Source organism: Halichoeres trimaculatus, unplaced genomic scaffold (genome assembly GCF_033239565.1).
Source record: "Halichoeres trimaculatus isolate MK-OKI-2021-1 unplaced genomic scaffold, fHalTri1.1 fHalTri1_scaffold_3, whole genome shotgun sequence".
Lineage (NCBI taxonomy): Eukaryota > Metazoa > Chordata > Actinopteri > Labriformes > Labridae > Halichoeres > Halichoeres trimaculatus.
The window spans coordinates 8,074,056-8,093,183 of NW_027437181.1; the positions used below are offsets into that span (position 1 = coordinate 8,074,056).

General features: G+C 41.8%; 3 protein-coding genes across 4 annotated transcripts in view; all 3 read right to left on the minus strand.

Moving 5' to 3' along the window:
- The window catches only part of trpm1a (transient receptor potential cation channel, subfamily M, member 1a), a 29,325-nt gene extending 26,502 nt beyond the window's left edge, over nt 1-2,823 (minus strand). The window contains exon 1 of the mRNA XM_074666478.1: nt 2,713-2,823. Coding sequence (XP_074522579.1) covers nt 2,713-2,796 — 84 coding nt within the window. The 5' untranslated portion in view covers nt 2,797-2,823. The remainder of the gene's footprint in view (nt 1-2,712) is intronic.
- A 2,339-nt stretch (nt 2,824-5,162) lies between these two features.
- Nucleotides 5,163-15,458, minus strand: LOC141787703 (ATP-binding cassette sub-family C member 12-like). 2 transcript variants are annotated; one of them, XM_074666335.1, is made up of 25 exons: nt 15,285-15,458; nt 14,751-14,898; nt 13,522-13,670; nt 13,328-13,435; nt 13,065-13,262; nt 12,898-12,969; nt 12,405-12,529; nt 12,263-12,335; nt 11,977-12,180; nt 11,768-11,896; nt 11,435-11,510; nt 11,267-11,317; nt 10,633-10,716; nt 10,436-10,539; nt 9,878-10,063; nt 8,386-8,612; nt 8,173-8,310; nt 7,903-8,092; nt 7,724-7,813; nt 7,449-7,632; nt 7,200-7,359; nt 7,050-7,128; nt 5,966-6,079; nt 5,729-5,893; nt 5,163-5,650 (listed from the first exon to the last, which is right to left on the minus strand). In XM_074666335.1, exons 1-25 carry the CDS (start codon nt 15,456-15,458, stop codon nt 5,558-5,560), a joined length of 3,321 nt encoding a protein of 1,106 aa, XP_074522436.1. In that variant the 3' UTR covers nt 5,163-5,557. The 2 variants fall into 2 exon arrangements, with proteins under 2 accessions (XP_074522436.1, XP_074522437.1); XM_074666336.1 differs by lacking the exon at nt 15,285-15,458 and having other exon boundaries at nt 13,522-13,674; nt 14,751-14,791.
- An 80-nt stretch (nt 15,459-15,538) lies between these two features.
- LOC141787806 (ATP-binding cassette sub-family C member 12-like) lies at nt 15,539-18,600 on the minus strand. Its single transcript, XM_074666479.1, has 5 exons — nt 18,437-18,600; nt 16,572-16,676; nt 16,342-16,488; nt 15,971-16,118; nt 15,539-15,802 (listed from the first exon to the last, which is right to left on the minus strand). Exons 2-5 carry the CDS (start codon nt 16,667-16,669, stop codon nt 15,539-15,541), a joined length of 657 nt encoding a protein of 218 aa, XP_074522580.1. The 5' UTR covers nt 16,670-16,676; nt 18,437-18,600.
- Nucleotides 18,601-19,128: the final 528 nt, after the last annotated feature.

Genomic DNA, 19,128 nt, shown 5'->3' on the forward strand with positions numbered 1-19,128 from the left:
GAATGATCGAGCAGCTGAATGAAAAGTGTGTGGCGGATTAACGGCAGCTGAGACTCCAAACAATGAACAGAGAGTGTGAGCGAGTGCAGCAGGATCTGGATTATCAGGGTTTAGATCAGATTAATGTTGTTCAGAGCAGCAACTTGTTTGCATAATGAGCCTTTATATCAGAGCTTTAATTTGGCCACACTGACGGGTAACAAGCAGCAGCTCTAAACCAATCAGAGAGCACACAGTGTGAGCTAATCCCGCCCTGCTCTGCTGTGATTGGATGATACTTGTTTCTTCAAAGTTTGTATTCTGAGATTTCTGAAGAAGCTTTTTCAGGAAGGATTACAGGGGCCTGCTGTTCCAGTTCGATCTCAAAGTCCAGGGTGATTTATTATCTTAACCTCTGATCTTTCCCAGAGTCTGATGGAGCAGATTTCCTGATAAAAAGAACTCTGATGGTTTCTCCTTATAACTGTTAAAAATGGGTTACACAACCGAGTCTTTGGGGCTGAAGAGTCCCACAGACTCTGGAGGTTAAATGTGTCTGATTTCAGTCACATGTGGCTCTGAGAGAAGAAATGGCTGATTGTGTTTGTGGAGAGAAATCACATGAAGTTCATTAACCGCAAACGTATCAGATCACATGACAAACAGGGTCACAAACACGGCTCTGTGAGGGCGTTTGAACTCAACCCAGGAGAGTTTGTTATCAGAGTGTGAGCTCTAGGTTTCATTCCTATATTTAGGCTGTTTTTATGATTGATACTAACCCAGCCAATCTCACTTCTCTCAACATGTAGCATCTTCTTCCTCATTTAATCTTCAACAGTTCTTGCTCATCCAAATATTGATGTCTTTGAAACATGGACAGACAGATTAAAGTGCTTTGTGGTCTTGTGGTGAGATCATATGTACTGTTGTATGTCATCAGCATATGACTAATAGTTGGCATGGTGATATGCATTGATATTACGACGCTCAGGGCAGCAGACAGGCCCCAGGCACCATGGCTCACCTTACCCATGTTTTAAGACAGCTCTGATCTGTACAAATTAGGATACAAGGATACAGATATCTGGATACAAAGAACAAAATATCTGAATATTGGAGGATACACAATGAAAGGATACAATTTATCTGAAATATTGGTCCAAAGAAAAATAAAAAATGTCAACCACATCAAAACTAATTTTCTGACTAAAGAGCCTTCTAACTAGAGGGCCTTCCGATCAAAGGGCCTTCTGACTAAGGTGCCCTCTGACAAGTGAACCCTCAGACTAACTGGCCCACTATCTAACAGCCCTTTGACTTACAGCAATTCTGACTGACATGCCTTCCACCTGTTCAGCAATCTGATTAAAGGGCCTTCTGAGTATTTGGCCTTCCAACTAGTAGACTTTCTGACAAACTGGCCTACTGATTTTCTGACTAATGGTCTTTTTGACTTACTGGCCTTCTGACTTACTGGCCTACTGCTCAACAGTCCTTCTGACTGGAGGGTCTTCTGACTCATGTGCCTTCTACATGGTGGGTCATCTGACTGAAGGGCTTTTAGACTAAAGGCCCTCCCAACTAAAGGGCCCTCTGGTTCTCTGACTAATGGGCCTTCTGACTGACATGCCTTCAGATTAGTGGGCCATCTGACTAAAGGATCTTCTCCCTTTTGAGTAGGCACTGAGTCCAAATGCTTAAATCAGTTATGACGAGCCTGATCACCAGGGGGGAATATCAGACCCTTAATCTGGATTAAAACACGTTCTCTTTCCTTGAGCATCAAGGAGGTGTAGCCAAACAAGGCCTCACTGTTCTACTAGCCAAGCACAAAGACCAAACAGACTCTGTTCACCTCAGGTATCACTGCTCCAAATACATCAAGCTGTGGTTAACCCAAGGACATGTGGAAAACGGGATTCTGCTCAGCAAACTCAAACCAAAGTCACTTTAAAATGGACTCATTTGGAGCCAGAGCTCATTTATCCCCACCACCTACTGTCACACACTTCTAGCAACCAATCAAGGCCAAATATCCCCCAGACTCAGACTAAGATGGAAGAGACTTGATGAGAGTCTTCTCAGGTGTTGGACCTTGACTTGGACCTATTAAATGTGATGATGCACTTTTTTTGTTCAATGTATCAGATTCAACTCAAACATAATACAGTCATTGTAAACCATTTCCAGGGCTCATGACCGGAGTTCCTGGACTTCTGGAAGGTGCTTTCCCAAGTCTGTTTTCATGGATTTGATCAATTACCCCAGTGCTGAATATAGACTCTTTTTGGAAAGCACGATTAGTGCAGAGAAACTGCCCGAGAGGCCTCAAGCAGGCTTTAGTCTTAGCCCCATGTGCTGCAGAAGGTTTCTTTATCAACAGTGCTGTCAACCAGTGATGCATTTGACCTATAACACAGCAAGAGGGTAAATTAAAGTGTCTGGTTTCACTAAAGGGGACCTGTGATGTTGTCCATCTTTTATTGCAATAATCATAACATCATGTAAGACTTTTAAAGATCTCATACTTCCATTTAAAACTGGGACAAAGTTCAGCTTAAGTTTTCAGTTCTGTTGGATCTCCAGTTTAGCTGCAAAAAATATACATATATACATATACAATATAGATACAACATAATCAATTTGAACCGAGAGAGACATTTTGCTTTATGTCTCCAAAAATCATCTCAACACGTCTCTGGATACTGGGGGTGAAACAGGAAGACTTACCCTCTGTGATCCTGAAGACGCACTCCGTTTGATGGATGAGCGTTTGAATGACCCGTTTGTCCCCCTCCGTCCTCTGTTGTCCATTTTATCCAACTCAGCTGTTCATCCTTGTGTCCTTAGTCTCCTCCGCTGAGATCACTGTGTCTTCTCTAGTCTTTCTTTATTCACATGTCTCTTGAGTCCTCAAGTCTTGCTTTGTTTCCTTGTCTCTTTCTGTCTCTTCAAGTGTCAAAAAGTCTTTTTTGTCTCCTTTGTAACTTCTCTGTTTCTTGTCTCCTTTCTTTGTGTCTTAACCTTCTTTCTCACAGTCTGTTCTATATAACTTGTCTCCTTATGTATCCTAGCACCTCATTACCTGTCTCCTCCTTGGCCTCCTTTTTGGCTGGACACCTATCCCTCTGGATGTCTCCCTTGCCTACGGTCTTCCCATACTTTCTGTCTCACTCTGTTGCCCCATTGTGCCTACTTTTGTCTGTTTTTCCTATTATCTTCCCGTGTCTTATCTTTCCCTCTTCTCTTACTACACCTCAGTTGTCTTCATTTGTTCCCTTGTCTCTGCCTCCTCATCCCCTTTGTTTTTTGTCTCGTCTCCTAAGGTCTCCTTCATTGTCTTGTTTCCTTCCTGTGTCTTCTTTTGTTAACTTTGTCTTCTCTTCTCTGTCCGTCCTATTTCTTAGGCCCCTCAGCCCAATGTCCCCTTCTCCCTTCTTGTCTCTCCTACACTCTTTGTGTCTCCTCTTTCCTACTTTTTTTCCTTCCTTATCTGACTTGTCTTGCCTCCAGACTTTGTCTTTAGTCTCACTCTGTTGTCTCGTCCCTGTTTCCCAAAGTCTTTTGGTCCATCATGGTCCATGCATCCTGTCTTCTCTCCTTGTGTCTCCCCCAGCTGCTGAACTCCAGCCCTGACTCCGTGATGCGTTCAGGCGTCCGTGGTGGGATGTGACGGGTGAAGACCCTGTCCTCCTCTCTGCCTCTGTAATCAGGATTAGTGGATGCTGCTGAGGAGGGAGGGTGGTGCTCTTTAATGGATGGAGATTTAATAAATGGTGATTGAAGGTAAATCTACTTTAGGACGACTCTGCCTCCCAAACCGCTCTGAACGAACAGCAGAGCAGACAGATTTTTATTTATGACTTTAATGACGCTCGATGGGTCTGAATCCCTGGAAACTTTACTGAAACCGAACTTAAAAATACATTAAATCCAAATATAAAATGACCCAGATTATAAAACTGCAGTTAATCTTTAGGAAAGGGGTTTTTAAAGGCCAAGTCTTATTTTTAGAAAGAAAACAGTTTTATTTGAAAATCATGTAGATGAAAATAAAGGAAAATATAAAACAAGTTGTGTTTTGTTTAAAACTATTTTATCATGTTTTTCTTTCCTTAAATTGAAGAGGAGGTATTTTTCACTTGTGTGTAAAAGGTAGGGGAGGTGCGCTTTTCCTGCCTTATCATGCACATACATGAAAGAGACAGGAGATGTGATCTCCCTGCCTTGGCTTTTCACATAAACACATTAAAAATTGTGAGATTTGTTCTTCCTGCTTTTGTTTCTTTCTCTTTCTCTCTTTTTTTGAAGTATAAACATAAAAAAGAGTGAAGGTGTACTCTGCTTGGCTTGTCTTTTCACGAACTTTCATTACAGACAGGTGAGGCATGCTCTACCTACCTTGGCTTTTCATACAAGCACATCAAAGATGGCGAGATGTGCTCTTTCTGCCTTTGTTTTTTTCTCTTTTTCTCTTTTATTGGAGTAAAGACAAAAAAGAGAGTGAAGGTGTACTCTGCTCGCCTTGCCTTATTATGTACTTTTATTACAGACAGAAGAGGTACCTATCTTGGCTTCTCATATAAGCACATAATAGATAACGAGATGTGCTCTTTCTGCCTTGCACTTTAATTTCTGCATGGAGGGGGCTCCCCTGCCCCTTTTTTTGCTTTATTTTTGATTCAGATGAAATGGAGTGGTGGTGTACTCTGCCTGCTTTGTCTTTCTGAACAAACATGAAAGAGATGGGGATCCAATCTTGACTCATTGGCTTTTCATGTATGTACATAAAAGAGGGGAGAGGTGTACTCTGTCTGCCTTGGCTTTATGAATATAAAAGAGTGGGAAGGTGTGCTCTTCCTCTGCAGTAAGTTGAGGTAGTTGTATGAACTCTAGACACTTGATCATTTTTAGCCTTGAATGTGGTTTAAATTCATCCGGTGTGTTGCCGGCTTTACACAAACAAATCGACAATCACCGTCCTCTTCATGTTTATTTGACGTCTAAATGTAATTCAGAATAAAAAAGATTGAATGTTTTAGTTTTGATCATAAATGAAGCTGAAACCTTCAGATTAAAATGATACTGTACTGTAATCCAGCACACACACACACAGACACAGACACAGACACACACACACACACACACACACACACACACACACACACACACACACACACACACACACACACACACACACACACACACACACACACACACACACACACACACACACACTTTCATGAGTCAGATTACAAACAGTTAGGATTATTGTTCTGCTGTCACTGGTTGCTGTTTTATCTCTTTATAGCTCTGTGAGGAAGTCATGGTGTAATTTGATCCAAAAGCTTTTTTTCTTTCTCCAGAGACAGTTTGAGGCAGAAAAATATGTATTCACAAGAAAAAAAAATCCAAAAGAAACTGTATACAATAATTATTTTACAACAACTATTAAAGTCTGAAATTTTATACCTAAAGCTCCTGTGAGAAGCAGTTTGTGCTGACTTTGGCGCCCCCTGTGGACACCTTATGTTTTAAAGCTCCAGGAGTCCATTGTGTGATGCATTTGAGTTCTTTAGGATGTTCCGGTGTTCCCAGCAGCCAGAAGCTGAGAGAAAAGAGAGTCTGCTTTTTGTCTTAGCACATCTGGATGATCGAACTCCACCACCTGCATAATGACAACAGGAAACCTTTCAAAATAAAAGCCCAAACTGTGCAAAATGTGTGGTTTCTCAATGAGAGGTACCTCTCCCTGGTCCAGGACCAGGACCCTGTCAGCCTGCAGGACTGTGTTGATGCGGTGTGTGATGGTGAGGACGGTGCAGCACTTAAACGCGTCACTGATGGTGCTTTGGATCAGAGCGTCTGTCTCTGCGTCCACAGACGCAGTCACCTCGTCCAATAAGACAATCTGATGAGAGAGTGAAACAGTCAGACAAGGTAAATCAGACAACCAGACAAAGACATGGACAGATGGATGGACCTTTGAGTCTCGTAGCAGCACTCGGCTCAGACACAACAGCTGTCTCTGTCCCACAGATAGTTGTCCTCCGTTGTCCGTCAGCTCGGCCTGAAGTTTGTTCTCCAGCTTGCTGATCTGGAGAAGAAGAAACCATAACCATACCTTTCGTGTTTAAAAACAATGACTTTAAGAGAGCTTTTCACATAAAGATCACAAATAAAGATGGACGACACCCTGGCCTGCTACGGGTGTAAAAAAAATAGCGTTAGTGTAACAGGAAACAGCTGGAGAAGCCATGGTATTAATATCCAATCCCAACTGCTGTCTTCGTTTCAACTCCAGCAGGATTCTCATTGGTCGACAGAGCTGTCAATCATCTTGTTATTGTCTTTTTTAAAACCTCAATGTCACTAATTGATTTGTTTAGTTTATTTGTTTTTGCCATAATTTCGTTTTTTTTTTTTTTTGTGCATTTCCATGGTGTTGTATTTGTCCTTGATTTCCTGTTTTATTTTGAAGATCTTGCTCATGTTTATAAGAGATTCCTAAACTTAATTTTGAGTCGTCACCTTTGTGTTCTTGAGAGTTTAGCATTTTATTTTGGAGTTTTTTTCTCGTGTTTTCTGTCTTAATTAAGATTTCTGGGTGTCTTGATGTATTTCTTGACCTTTGGTTTACACTCTGTGTCACCTGAGGTCTTGGTGAGTTAGTTTTTAGTGTTTCAAGCTGTGACTGTGTTATTTTAGATTAATATAAAATTAAAAGATAGCACTTCTTCTGGCACTAGATGGCAGCACCTGCAGCTGAATAACTTAAAGCACTTTGTTGCACTGACTAATTTTTTTTTCTTAGGATACATTTATTGTATTATTTTATTCATATGTTCTTATTGTAATGTTTGCACAACCAAATTTGCTGCTGTCTCATTTTAAATTTCTTAATCTCAAAGTTTTACCCATAAACCATCTGTTACCACATGAAGGAGGCTTAAAAACTTCAAGCCAGTCAGCAGTGGGAGCACAAAATGTTTTGTTTTCACTTTGTCATCTTTGCAAACAGTCTGTGATCTCTGTTTCGATCAGTTATAAAATCGTAAGACTCCTACTGTGTCCTTCATGCAGGTTTTCTCCAGAGCTGCCCAAATCTCTTCATCACTGTAGCGGTTAAAAGGGTCCAGGTTGTACCTGCAGACAAACACACTCCTGTTTAAAACCATGGATAGTCTTAGTTCTTATCTAAAAGAGGCAGCGGCTACCTGACAGTCCCTGTGAACAACACAGGGTCTTGAGGGACGATGGACAGTTTCGTTCGCAGGTCAGACAGGTGAAGACATGTGATATCCACTCCGTCTATCAGAATACTTCCTGCAGACGGTTCAACGAGCCGAAACAAAGCTGCAGCCAGGGAAGACTTCCCTAGAAACAGAAAATCATTTTATCTTTGATGAAAAACTTTCCCACTCCTATAAGAGCTGTTCAAACTTTCTCATCTGGTGTCAACTCACCCGATCCAGCTCTTCCCACGATGCCGAGCTTCTCCTCGCCTCTGATGTGGAGCTGCAGCCCGTTCAGGACGGCAGGTGAGCTCTGCTTGTACCTCAGCTTATAATCCAGGAAGGTGAGCGCTCCGTGCTGAGGCCAGTCCTCTGACACCTGATGCTCCTTCCTGGTGGTTTCTGACACAGCGCCCTGAAAGACAGCCGGGGTGATGTCACAACTCAGCTTCCTCTCATTGTGTGTTCGTTAATGTGGGACCAAGTTTGACATTTTTCAACCCTACCTTGATGTGGTGAAGCAGACGCTCCACAGAGATGAACCGGACCTCCACCTCCAGCAGAGACTGGATCATCGGCTGAGAGTTACTCGTCAGCTGTTGAACGAAACAAAGACCTGTGATCAGATTGGGATTCAGGGTCAGATCTAGACAAAGATTCTCTGAACCTGCAGACAAAAATTCACCATGATGATGAGGCACAGAGCGAGTGCTTTAACCGGTGGGCTGCTGACGTCATTAGAGACGAAGACGACAAGCAGAGCGACCGGCAGCGTCATAATGGCGCACAGAGAATCGGCCAAGAAGCAGAGCCAGCGCATCCCATAGTGCAGCAGGAGGAGGTGGTTGGTGTTGGCGTCTGATAGCTTCTTAAAGCTGGAACACAAACAGGAGAAGGTCAGGTGATCTCTGATGTTAGTAAGACATTATATCAGAGGAAGTGGAAGGAGTCTCACAGCAAGGTGAAGCTGTGCATCTTGTTGTAGGTTTGTATGGTGCTGAGACCCTGAGCGATGGTGGAGCAGAGAGAGACGCAGGAGGCTCGACTGATGCTCTCCATCCTCTGCAGCTGGATGATGTTTCCTCTGAACATCCTGCAGACACAAGCAGTAACACTTGTCAGCTGAGTTGAAAACTTTCTGTTCTTCCTGCATCAGTGTCTGACCTACCACAGGAGGAGCGTGAAGACCGTCACCAGAACCAACACGGGCACCACCATGATGGGGAAGATGATGGAGTTGATGATGAGGACACAGACGGCCGTGAACCACAGAGAGAGCAGGATGTTTAGATGATGAGGCAGGAAGGAGTCGATCTCTTCCTGACATCTGGAGAAACAGCTGAGGATCTGCGTGGTTGATGTTGCTTCAAAGAAACTCATTGGACTCGATATGACCTTAGGGGGACAAAAATTCAACTTGTACAAAATGATTGCATACTGCAGACTTTAAACTCAGATCAGAGTCACAGATCCTATATCTCCCCATTCTAAACATCACAATCCTGGAACTTGATTATGGAGACACTTTCAACAACTACTGATACTCTACTTTCTTTCATTTTGCACCCTTAGTAATAAACGTCTTCTTTGGGTTGCTCCTGTTAAACCAGACTTTGTTTTAACTTAAATCTTTGTCCCTTTGAAACTGATCATCTACTTCTAAGGCAGGGCTCCAGACTAACTTTTTTTAATTGGGGGAGCACAGTGGCCCTGAACTCAACATTTTAGAGGCACAAGCAGAAAATTCAGGGGCCCACAATGTAAACTAACCTGCAAAGTAAAGAATCGTATTTCCTCTCAATAGTCCTCATTTATCAAACATGTGTACAACCCAAAAATGGTTGTAAGCTCATATCCACACACATACAGGCATTTATCAATCTGAATGTGGGCTAAATGGTACGCTCACAAATCTCACGCAAGGTCAAAGTTGGCTTCATAGACAGGGAAAAAATGGATGTTATCTTCCTCGGCTCAAAGTGAGGTTACCACAAAAACTGGTTTAATTTCTTGCTTTCCTCATCAATTTTATCTTTTCTTAAATAAAGTAGTTTATACCTCAGGCTAGAAAAAGTGCCATGTAAAAGATGACTATCACTATAATTTCAATGTAATGTGCCATAAAAGTGCAGTTCCTAAACTGGCCACTTGAGGCTGCCCCGTAAGTGGGTCAATTCCAGGTCATACTCATATTAAAGAAATTCATTTTATTTTTGCTTTTTAGAGAAGAAAATAAATATTATAAGTACATCTTTGGTATTGTCTGTTTTTTTGAGTAAACTGGCTCTATGGATTCCTTTAGAGTAATTTGGCCCTTTTTTCTATCCATTTTTAATATTCTCTCTTAAAAATATTTCATTTTATATTTTATATTTTCTCCTAAAATTTTTCTCATTAGTTTTTTCACTGGAGCTGAAAAAAAAGTAATTTTTATTTATTTTTATTTTTTTCTGAACTCTGTGTCTGTTTTAAAGCTGTTATCAATCCCATCCATCACCAAAAATATATTTCTCCACAGTAAAATCTGGTAAACGGTCAGCAGTCCATCTGTGGTGTTTTATTTTGAAGTTTTTCATATGGTCTATGTCGTTCCCTGACTTCCTGTCCAGTTTGATACCCTCTGCTCATGCCAGGTGCAGGATGGATCCGGGGCTTCGTACCTTCTGCAGCAGGCTGTTGTGCAGCGCTGTGGAAGCATGAAACGTGACCTTGATGTAGCAGAAACATTTGACCATGCAGACGGTCAGCAGGCTAAAGATCATCACCCCACAGCCCAGCTGATAGAGCGGAAGGTCGGGGTTCAGAGAGAGGTTTCCAACGTCTGCAGACGTGGTCACATTGGCTGCCTGAGAAACAAAAGAAAACCAAAAATCAGCTTCCAGTTGACCTCAAATAGATCTAGACAATGAAGCCAAAGTGGAGGTGCAAAAAACTGCAGTTCCTCCAGTGTCCACCAGAGGCTGGATCCAAAACTTTCGCAACAATAGTAAAAGCCAAAAAAGAAGTTTTCAGTCTTCTGCAAAGAAGTAAAAACAACAACAACTAAGTTTTACCTCTTATCTCACATCACCAGATTTGATATTTCAACCAATCTGAGTTTAAAACCACATACTGGGGATGTCACTTCCTGTCTCTCGGAGGCACATCGGACAGCAACATAATAATATCATTAAATAATTGTAAGACTGATATTGTGTGTATGTGTTCGTGTGTCCTACCCCATGTCCATGCCGCAGCCAGAAACTGAGCCACCAGTAGCTCATGGCGACATTTGTGCTCATCAGGATGAAGATGAAGAGAATGAAGAAGCTCACACAGTAACCTGCAGCGAGAAAACACTCTACCTCCATCTCTTTATGTATCATTTGAGTGTGTGTTTTTGTGTTTCTGTGTGTCTGTGTTTGTGCCTGTGTACCTCCAGCAGCACGACAGTACTGCTGAAACGTCCTCCAGGTGACAAAACTGTTTCTGCTGCTCTCCTGACGGATCAGCTGATCAGCTGAAAACAGGGGAGGTTAGATTAAAGAGGGGGTATCATGCTCTTTTTTCAGTCTTTTTCCTGTCACTTGGGTACCCCTGTAGTATCTTTACATGATTTACAGCTCGTACAAATTATTATTTTCTGTCCTTGGTGTTTTGGAAAACTCTTATTTCAGCTTCTGTCTGAAACACCTTATTCAGCTGCTGTCTCTTTAAGACTCTCTGCTCCACAAACCCCCCTTGTGGAGTTTTTCTTATTGGTTCATGACACATTGGAGGGGCTGGACCTTAAACACCAAGGTCTACTCATAGCTATTCCCTTAGGAGGCCTCCAGAGGACTGGCCAATCAGAGGGAAGGGGGAGACTTTAAGAGGCAGCATCTAAAAAGAGGCATTTCAGACAGAGGCTGAATCAGGAGTTTTCTAAAACACCAGTGAGAGAAAAATAGGGATTTTTTTTCTGCTGTAAGTTATGTAAATATACTAGAGGGACACAATACATACTAAAAAAGGAAAATACCCCCTCTTTAAGAAAACGGTGCAACAGCAGCGTGTATTTAGGGACTCACATTTGAAGTCACATGGAGGTGTGTCCTTGTTGTGGGCTGATATATGGAAGGCTATGAGGACAAAAACGTTTAAATAACACTGTCAGAGGTTTTTTTTTTTTTTTTTTTTTTTTTTTTGCACAGAAAATTTGATAAATTAAAGTGAAAAGTGAAGTTGCACTTGTTCACCTGGATTGATAATCTCTCCGTTCCTGTTCCTGTGGTTGTTGAACGCTGTCGTCTTCTCACTCTTGTCTCTCTGAGGCTGAACACAACATGAGGAGAATAGTCTCTCAAACATAAATTCAAAAAACTGCTGAGTAAAGGTCTTTGTTTTCCTTGCTGTAGCTGCATCAGTTACTCTGTATGCAGAGAATAAAGCTGTTGGTAGTTTCTATGACCATTTTCAGAACAGACTGTTTTGCACAATGAAGCGGGTTTTGTATGTGCATAAAACCCCAAAACAACATGCAAAGAAGGGTTTTCAAAGCCCTACTTCTCACGGGCAGTTAAAATGAATACCTTCTCCTTCAGGTGTGTATTGATGAGCTCAGCGTAATGTCCCTCTGCCTTCATCAGATCCATGTGACTCCCTTTTTCCAGCACCATCCCGTCTTTCAGGACCAGAACCTCATCGCAGAGCTCCATGAACTGACAGAGATGAAGACAGACACAGATTTGTACACATCTCACAAAGAAAGAGTGAGAGGATACAGAGGGAGAGAACACACCTGCAGCTGGTGAGTGACCAGTATCACAGACTTCCCCTTCAGCTGCTTCCTGATGCTCTCCTCAAAGATGTGTTTTCCTGCGTGAGCATCGACGGCAGACAGCGGGTCGTCCAGCAGGTACAGGTCTTTGTTGGAGTACACAGCTCGGGCCAGACTGATCCTCTGTTTCTGTCCTTCTGACAGGTTCACACCCTGCTCTCCTAACTGACACACAAACATATGATTCTGCATCTGTGTGGGACTTTAAGAGCACAATAACACCACGAGACGGGACTGGAGTCCTTACCAGAGTCTGGTCCCCATGAGGCAGGATGCTGAAGTCTTCCTCCAGGCTGCAGCTCCTGATGACTTTGTCGTACCTGCAGAAAACCTAAAAGTCACGTCATGCATCAGCTGATTGCTTTGACTCAGGAGGACGTTTTTCCTACCTGGACTGGTCCAAAGGTTCCCCCATCAGAATGTTGTCCTGGATCGTCCCACTGAATATCCAGGCCTGCTGAGAGACGTAAGCCATCGACCCGTTCAAAGAAACTGATCCATGCAGCAGGTACATCTGAACAACACAGAGACAGATTCATGAGTCTGGACTTTAAAGGGATAGTTCACTATTTTCACTCCATTTTGTCTCATTCTTAGTAAAAAAAAATAGTCAACATCAATAGTCGGCATCATTTTTTTCTTTTAATATTTTGAAACAAGACCTTTTTCTGGACTTGTCAGTTGAACATAGCCCAGATTAAGTCTAATTAAGACATTTTGACTCAATATATGACTAAAACACTTGCTTAGCTTTGACATTTTGCTGTGCAGCAGGAAGAATCAGGTGAAACATAAACTCTCTTTGCCTCTAGTTTCAGTTTTCTTTCACAGTAAGGTCACCCCCTGCTGGTCACTTTGAAGAATCCAGTTCAAAACACTGACCTGCTCTAACAGACTGCAGAGCAGGGATGTCTTCCCACTGCCGACATTCCCACACACACCGAGCAGCTGGCCCTGAAGGATCACACACACACATGCTTTATCAGCCTCAGAAACCAGAATCTAGCGCCCCCTGAAGGAGGACACAGCTACAATAAGCTGACTCTGACCTTCTGTAAAGTGAAGGATATGTTCCTCAGAGAAGGTTGCACTTCATTCAGTCTTGATTCAGACACCAGGTCGTCCTTGTCCTCTGTTTCAGCCGGATGGGCTGGTTTGGTCCAGGACAGAGTGGCGTTCTCCATGACGACGGCTGCAAACGTGTTTTTAGAGATGTACGGCTCTGGACTCTCCATCCGCAACAACTTCTGCAACACAAACACACCTGTACTCATGTACACTTATTTATTTTGAGGAGTAAACTTTAAGTCACCTCCAGGCGTTTCACAGAAACCGCAGCTTCAGCCAGGAACTTGACGGCGAGCGGCCCCAAGGACAGGATAAATCTCATGCAGTTGAAGATTGTGATGGTGGGATATGCCTGGAGGGGGAATAGAGACCTCTGAAGTCACACTAACACACTTTTCACGTCGTAGGTGCAGAATTAGGAGCAGCAGGTGTGTGTACCGTGCAGGTGTTGATTGGTAAACCCAGCCAGGTGTGAATGATGAAGGTACACATGGTGGCGATGATGGGGGCGAGGGGGCTGATGGTCACACTGAGGTTCTGGATGAGCGCGGCTTTCTCCAGCATCATCCTTTCTGAGGTCCTGATGTCTGACTTACACACACACACACACACACATACACACACCAACATCAATTAATTTGGTTTGTTCTGTGAGAGCCATAAATGTGCTCGTCTGAAATAGAGTTTGACCTGATGGTGGCGCTACGGGCAATGTCATTTCATCACCAAATCCAACAGGGTTAATACTCTTGTAGTCATTAATGTTGTCATTGAATTTGAGAAGATTTGTATGAAAACCTTTTATGATAAATTAATTCTAATTCAAAAGTTTGGCCAGACGTTGGCGCTAGAGGACAGGCCAACTCACTGATCAGTTTCATTGTTCCATGAGTTAACAAAAACCTAGTCAACAATTTTAAAGAAATCATTTTCTGGAGGTAAATATACCTGAGGTCAAACTGAGCCCATAAGAGTAAAACAAGACAGTAATATCTGAGGATAACAGGGGGTTAAGTGTATTTTTAAATGGAGATGGATTTTAATACTTTACTACATTTAAAGTCCCCTGTGAGGAGATTCTGATTAATCTTGACAAAAGTCTCCCTTCTAGATATATGCCTGATCATAATCCACACTGTAAAATAAAATTATCAGCACCAATGTAGGTTTTTCCTAAAACTTAAATTCCTAATTGGGTCAGGCAGGACCAAACTGATTTACAGGACGTCAAAGTCTCTATGACGAAGTTTAGCGGTGAGAAGAGAGAGCTGAGTTTTTCTCTGCTGAAAATGATTTTGGTGATTATTTTTGTAGTGATGGTGGACAATGGAGCCTAACTGTCAGAAACAAAAAAGAACAGAAGAGCAGAAGAAAGCTAAACGGGGGAGTGATAGAGCAAAAGGCTAACGCACGAGCTAAAGGCTGAAGCAGGAGCTAAAAACAAAAAGACGAGCTAAATGCTAAAACCCAAGCTAAATTCAAATTCATTAGCTAAGAGCGCAAACACAAACTAAAGGTAAAATGAGGAACTAAAGACTGAGACACAAGCTAAAAGTTTAAAATAAAATGTCATGATGCTTATGGGAAATGTTTTTTCTATTCTGTCAAAACACTACAGACTATGGCCACAGGTGTCACTGCAATCAATCAAGGTATCAGTATCAAACCTGTAATCTTGTTGTCGAAGGCCGACTCCCACACGTACATCTTAATGAGTTTGATATAAACGAGAAGCTCGTTCACTGTGCAGACTCGATTTGAAGTGACAATTGCGGCCCGCTGTTGGAGGTGGTTTACAATCCTGGCAAACACAAACTGATACAAAACAGAAAGAAAACTTTATCATTGCTAAAACCACTGTGAAAATGCTTTAAGATACAGCTCACAGAAACATTTCTACTTGTCAGAGTCGGTTTTAGAGGATCCCAAACATTTTACGTGAAGGATAGATCTGCACAGTCTTTACATGATGTCTAATTATTGAACCAAGTCTCACCAAACAGTTTCAGCCTGCAGAGCTTTGATAGTGGATGTTTAATGAATGCAAGCAAATGTATTATTTATAGATGTTTTCAAACCAATACCAGAGGAAAAAGTGGCGTTAACGAGCCGGTAAAGGATGCTGGGAGAAGTGAAATCTTAAGCTTAATATAGCTAACATTGTTGGAGAGTTTCTCTATATTTTTCTCCTATCTGAGCACCTGTAGGATGATGAAGATGATGAAGATGAAAAAGCCGATGAGAGCGGTGTAGTTGAGGATGTAGCAGGTGTACATGGAGCAGATGATGAGGAGGAGGGGGAAGGGAAGCACCAGGGGGCCCAGGAGGACGGCTCCAAACAGCTTGTTACTGTCACTGGTTATAGCGTTCACCATCTGGCCCACAGAGGGAGAATGTGACAGACCGTTAGCCTACAGGCAATGCACCAAAGTGTCCTTGAGCAAGACACTGAACCTCAAACGTTGACTCGTCTCTTTCCCACCTGTCCCACAGAGACTCGGCTGTGCATCCTAAGGGAGGTGATCTTGTTGAATCCGAGCATGCAGAAACCCGTCTTCAGTCTGACTCCTGTTCTCAGGTTGATGGCCCAGCTGAGGGTGAGGCAGCAAACCCTGAAGAGCTCCACGGAGACCAGACCAAAACACAAAGCCACACCACCCCAAACTGTAGAAGACTCTATGTGGATGATGTGGCCGAGGATCTCGTGGACGAGGACGCCCTGAGAGGACAGAAAATGCACGAGTGTGAGAATACGTGAGCAAAAGATGACAGCTTGTCTTAGTGTGGCATCCCACAAGGCACTGTACTCGGTCCTCTTCCATTCATATAAGGATACAGGAACAGGATAAGTCTCTCAGATGAAAATTTCTTGGCTGTAAGGACTCACTGATCCAACAAACAGAGACAGCATGAAGAGGACGTTGATGCAGAGGACCAGCAGCAGTCTGTCTCTCTGAAAACGAAGCAGCACTCGATTCAGAGACGCTTTCTGGAGACCAACGGTGCACACCTCTTGATCCCATAGAGTCTGCAGCCTGCACACACACATACACACACACACACACACACACACACACACACACACACACACACACACACACACACACACACACACACACACACACACACACACACACACACACACACACACACACACACACACACACACACACATAAAACATATGCACACACAGACCCCTCAGTCATTTCAAAGAGGAGCTTTTTTATTAACAGTGTGCTGTGGTGTTGTGACCTCACCTGTCCCCGTTGCTGTCGGCTCCATCCAGAGGAGACAGACTGAGCGAGCTGAAGTCCAGCTGTTTCCTGGACATGGACCACATCACAGGAGTCATCCAGGACATGGTGCTGAGGGACAGGAAGCTGGCTCCATCCAGAGGGTTTAACCTGGACATCAAACAACCAGCAAAGGATTCAACGTGTGGTTCAGTATGACTCAAACTCCAACTAAACCTGTCTCTATGACTCACCTGGACCCTTTCTCTGTCTCTGATTGGCTGGAGGAGAAGGTGGGAGGAGGTTTGGGTTTACCCCAATCAGCTGCTTGGTCTCCCTTTCCATCCATCATGCTGGGACTGAAATAGAGCACAGATTTATCTAAACAGACATCAGCTATCAGAGAGCGTATCAGGAAAAGGCCGGTTATGGTTCACAGCTGGATTTCTAGAAAACATTTTATCGTGTTCATGTGGATCAAATTATGAATTATGATTAAAGAGCAAGAGGCTGCTGTTTGAATAAATCAGAATCTAAATTTAGTCTGAGAATCCTGAGGAAAAAACAAACAAACTTTGAATTAAATCTTTTAACTTGACAATGTTCTCATAATTTTGGGTAAAAATAAAATTCTGATGTAGTTTCAGTTTTTTTGGGGAGAAAAAAAAAAGAAACTTAGTCAGATAAATAACTGGAAAAAAGGTCATAATTCTGAATTTATTCTGAGTCAGGGCAAATAGAAATTTGAGTGTAATCTCAAAATTATGACATCATCTTTTAGAAATTTTGAGAAAAACAGTCTATTCTGACAGACTTCTGACTTCATTCTATTATTAAACATAATTTTAAAAATTCTGAGGAAACATCAGACTGGTATTAAAGTCAGAATGTGAATGAAAAAATCCCATTAAGTCTCAGAAACCTGAAGAAGATACAAGAAATATCATATGAAACAAAAAATATATATCTGACAATACAAAATCAGAATTCTACCTTTAATCTGAGAATTCTTTAAAAAATCTAAATTATTACATTAGAGTCCAAATTCTTAGAAATAACAGTAAAAGTATGTATTTAATCTTTGATTTCAGTCAGAACTCTGAGAGACATTTTTCTGAAAATCCAAAATTCTGATGCCATTCTTCATAATCCCTTATAGAATAGTGCAATCAAATCCAGACTTTGGAGTTGGAAAATGAAATAAATCTGAATCAAATTGAAAAATTCCAAAATTACCCTGTAAAATGTAAGAAATTTTCAGAAAGAGGATAGACAAAAAACAAGATGAATTCCAGACTATAATCATCAATATTCTGACTGTATTCCTGGATTTTAAGAGAAAAAAATGATAAGAGTCAGAGCTCTGAGCAAAAAACACGATAAATATAAATTATTCTGTAACTTGACAAAAGAAGAAGTCAGAGCTCTGATGATTCTGATATTACAGGATCCTGAGAAAGAAGTTTGGAATGAGAAGTTAAAGTAAGAATTCTTACTTAAGTCTCATAATTCTGGCATAATTATTATAAGAAATCTGAGGGAAAAAAGTCAAAATTACAAAAATGAGAGAAAAAAATAATTGTAATTCAGGTTTGAATTAGACAATAAAAAAAATGCTAAAGTTTTGAGACTGATGTCAGAATCCCGAGGAAAACAGAGTCACAATTCTGACTTTGATATTACAACTAACTGTAATCTTAAAATTTTGTGAAATAAGGAGAATCCTCGTGGCATTCTCAGAATCCTGGAGAGAAAAAAGAATAAAAAGATGTAGTATTCAATTCTTATCCATTTTTCGGGGGTTTCATTGGCCCTGATCCTCTTCCAGTAAATCAAAATGTTAAACAGCTGCTCATGGTTTTATTAAAGGGCAGGAATCGCCACAAGGCTGCCCTCACTACCATCATCCTCCACTAGAGGACAGAACAGCCTTACACAACCTGATAAAACCCAGGATCCAGGAAACTCCATGACCACAGTTTTTCAGCATGTTGGTGCATTTTAAAGAACAAAGCAGTTAATGGTAATATTTGACACAAACACTAAACCTACACACAGCCTGGAGGTTCTTGAATGAAACTTTTACCAAGACCAAACCAGAGTGTTAAACTGGACTCACCTGGTGTTCAGCTCTCTCTGGACTCCTCTCCTTTATCTCTTCAGCTCATCCCTAAAGGAGCCGGTCTGTCAGAATGGACCTGAACTGGATCCACCAGCTTCTATCAACCGGAAACTCATCCAACAGCAAACATGTCAGTTAGCTCACCTGCCTGAGGGACCAGCTTCCCCTGCCGACATGAACTGGCCCGCCCACCTGCACTGGTTCTTATGCTTACTCTGGCTCCCTCTTGTGGTCAAGAGGAGAACATCAGAGACTCATATGGAAGAAAAGTTTCCAGAACTTCTTTGGATCCTGTTTATTTTTTTTACATTTGCAAAGGAGCTGTGTTTAACAGTCACATCTCGAAGTACATCAACATGATTACAGACAAATTTGTTTAATTACTTTCTATGCATCTCGTTGAAGATTTACTGTAGGTTAGCATGCCCTGAATTTTTTTTAAGAGTGCAAAATGAACAAATGAAACTGAAAAGAGTGCTCGGAGTGTTTCTTTAGATTCTACTCTTTCAAAATAAAATTTGTCTAAAAGGTAAGGCCAATCTGAGCTTAATCCATTAAAAAATGTAATATGGAAAAAAGTGTTACATAAATTTATTAATAATCTGAAAATACGGTTTAAGAAGGGAATGAATAAAATGTAGGACACAAATGTTTAATCTCTGAGATATCTTTGGATTATTTTGTGCTGT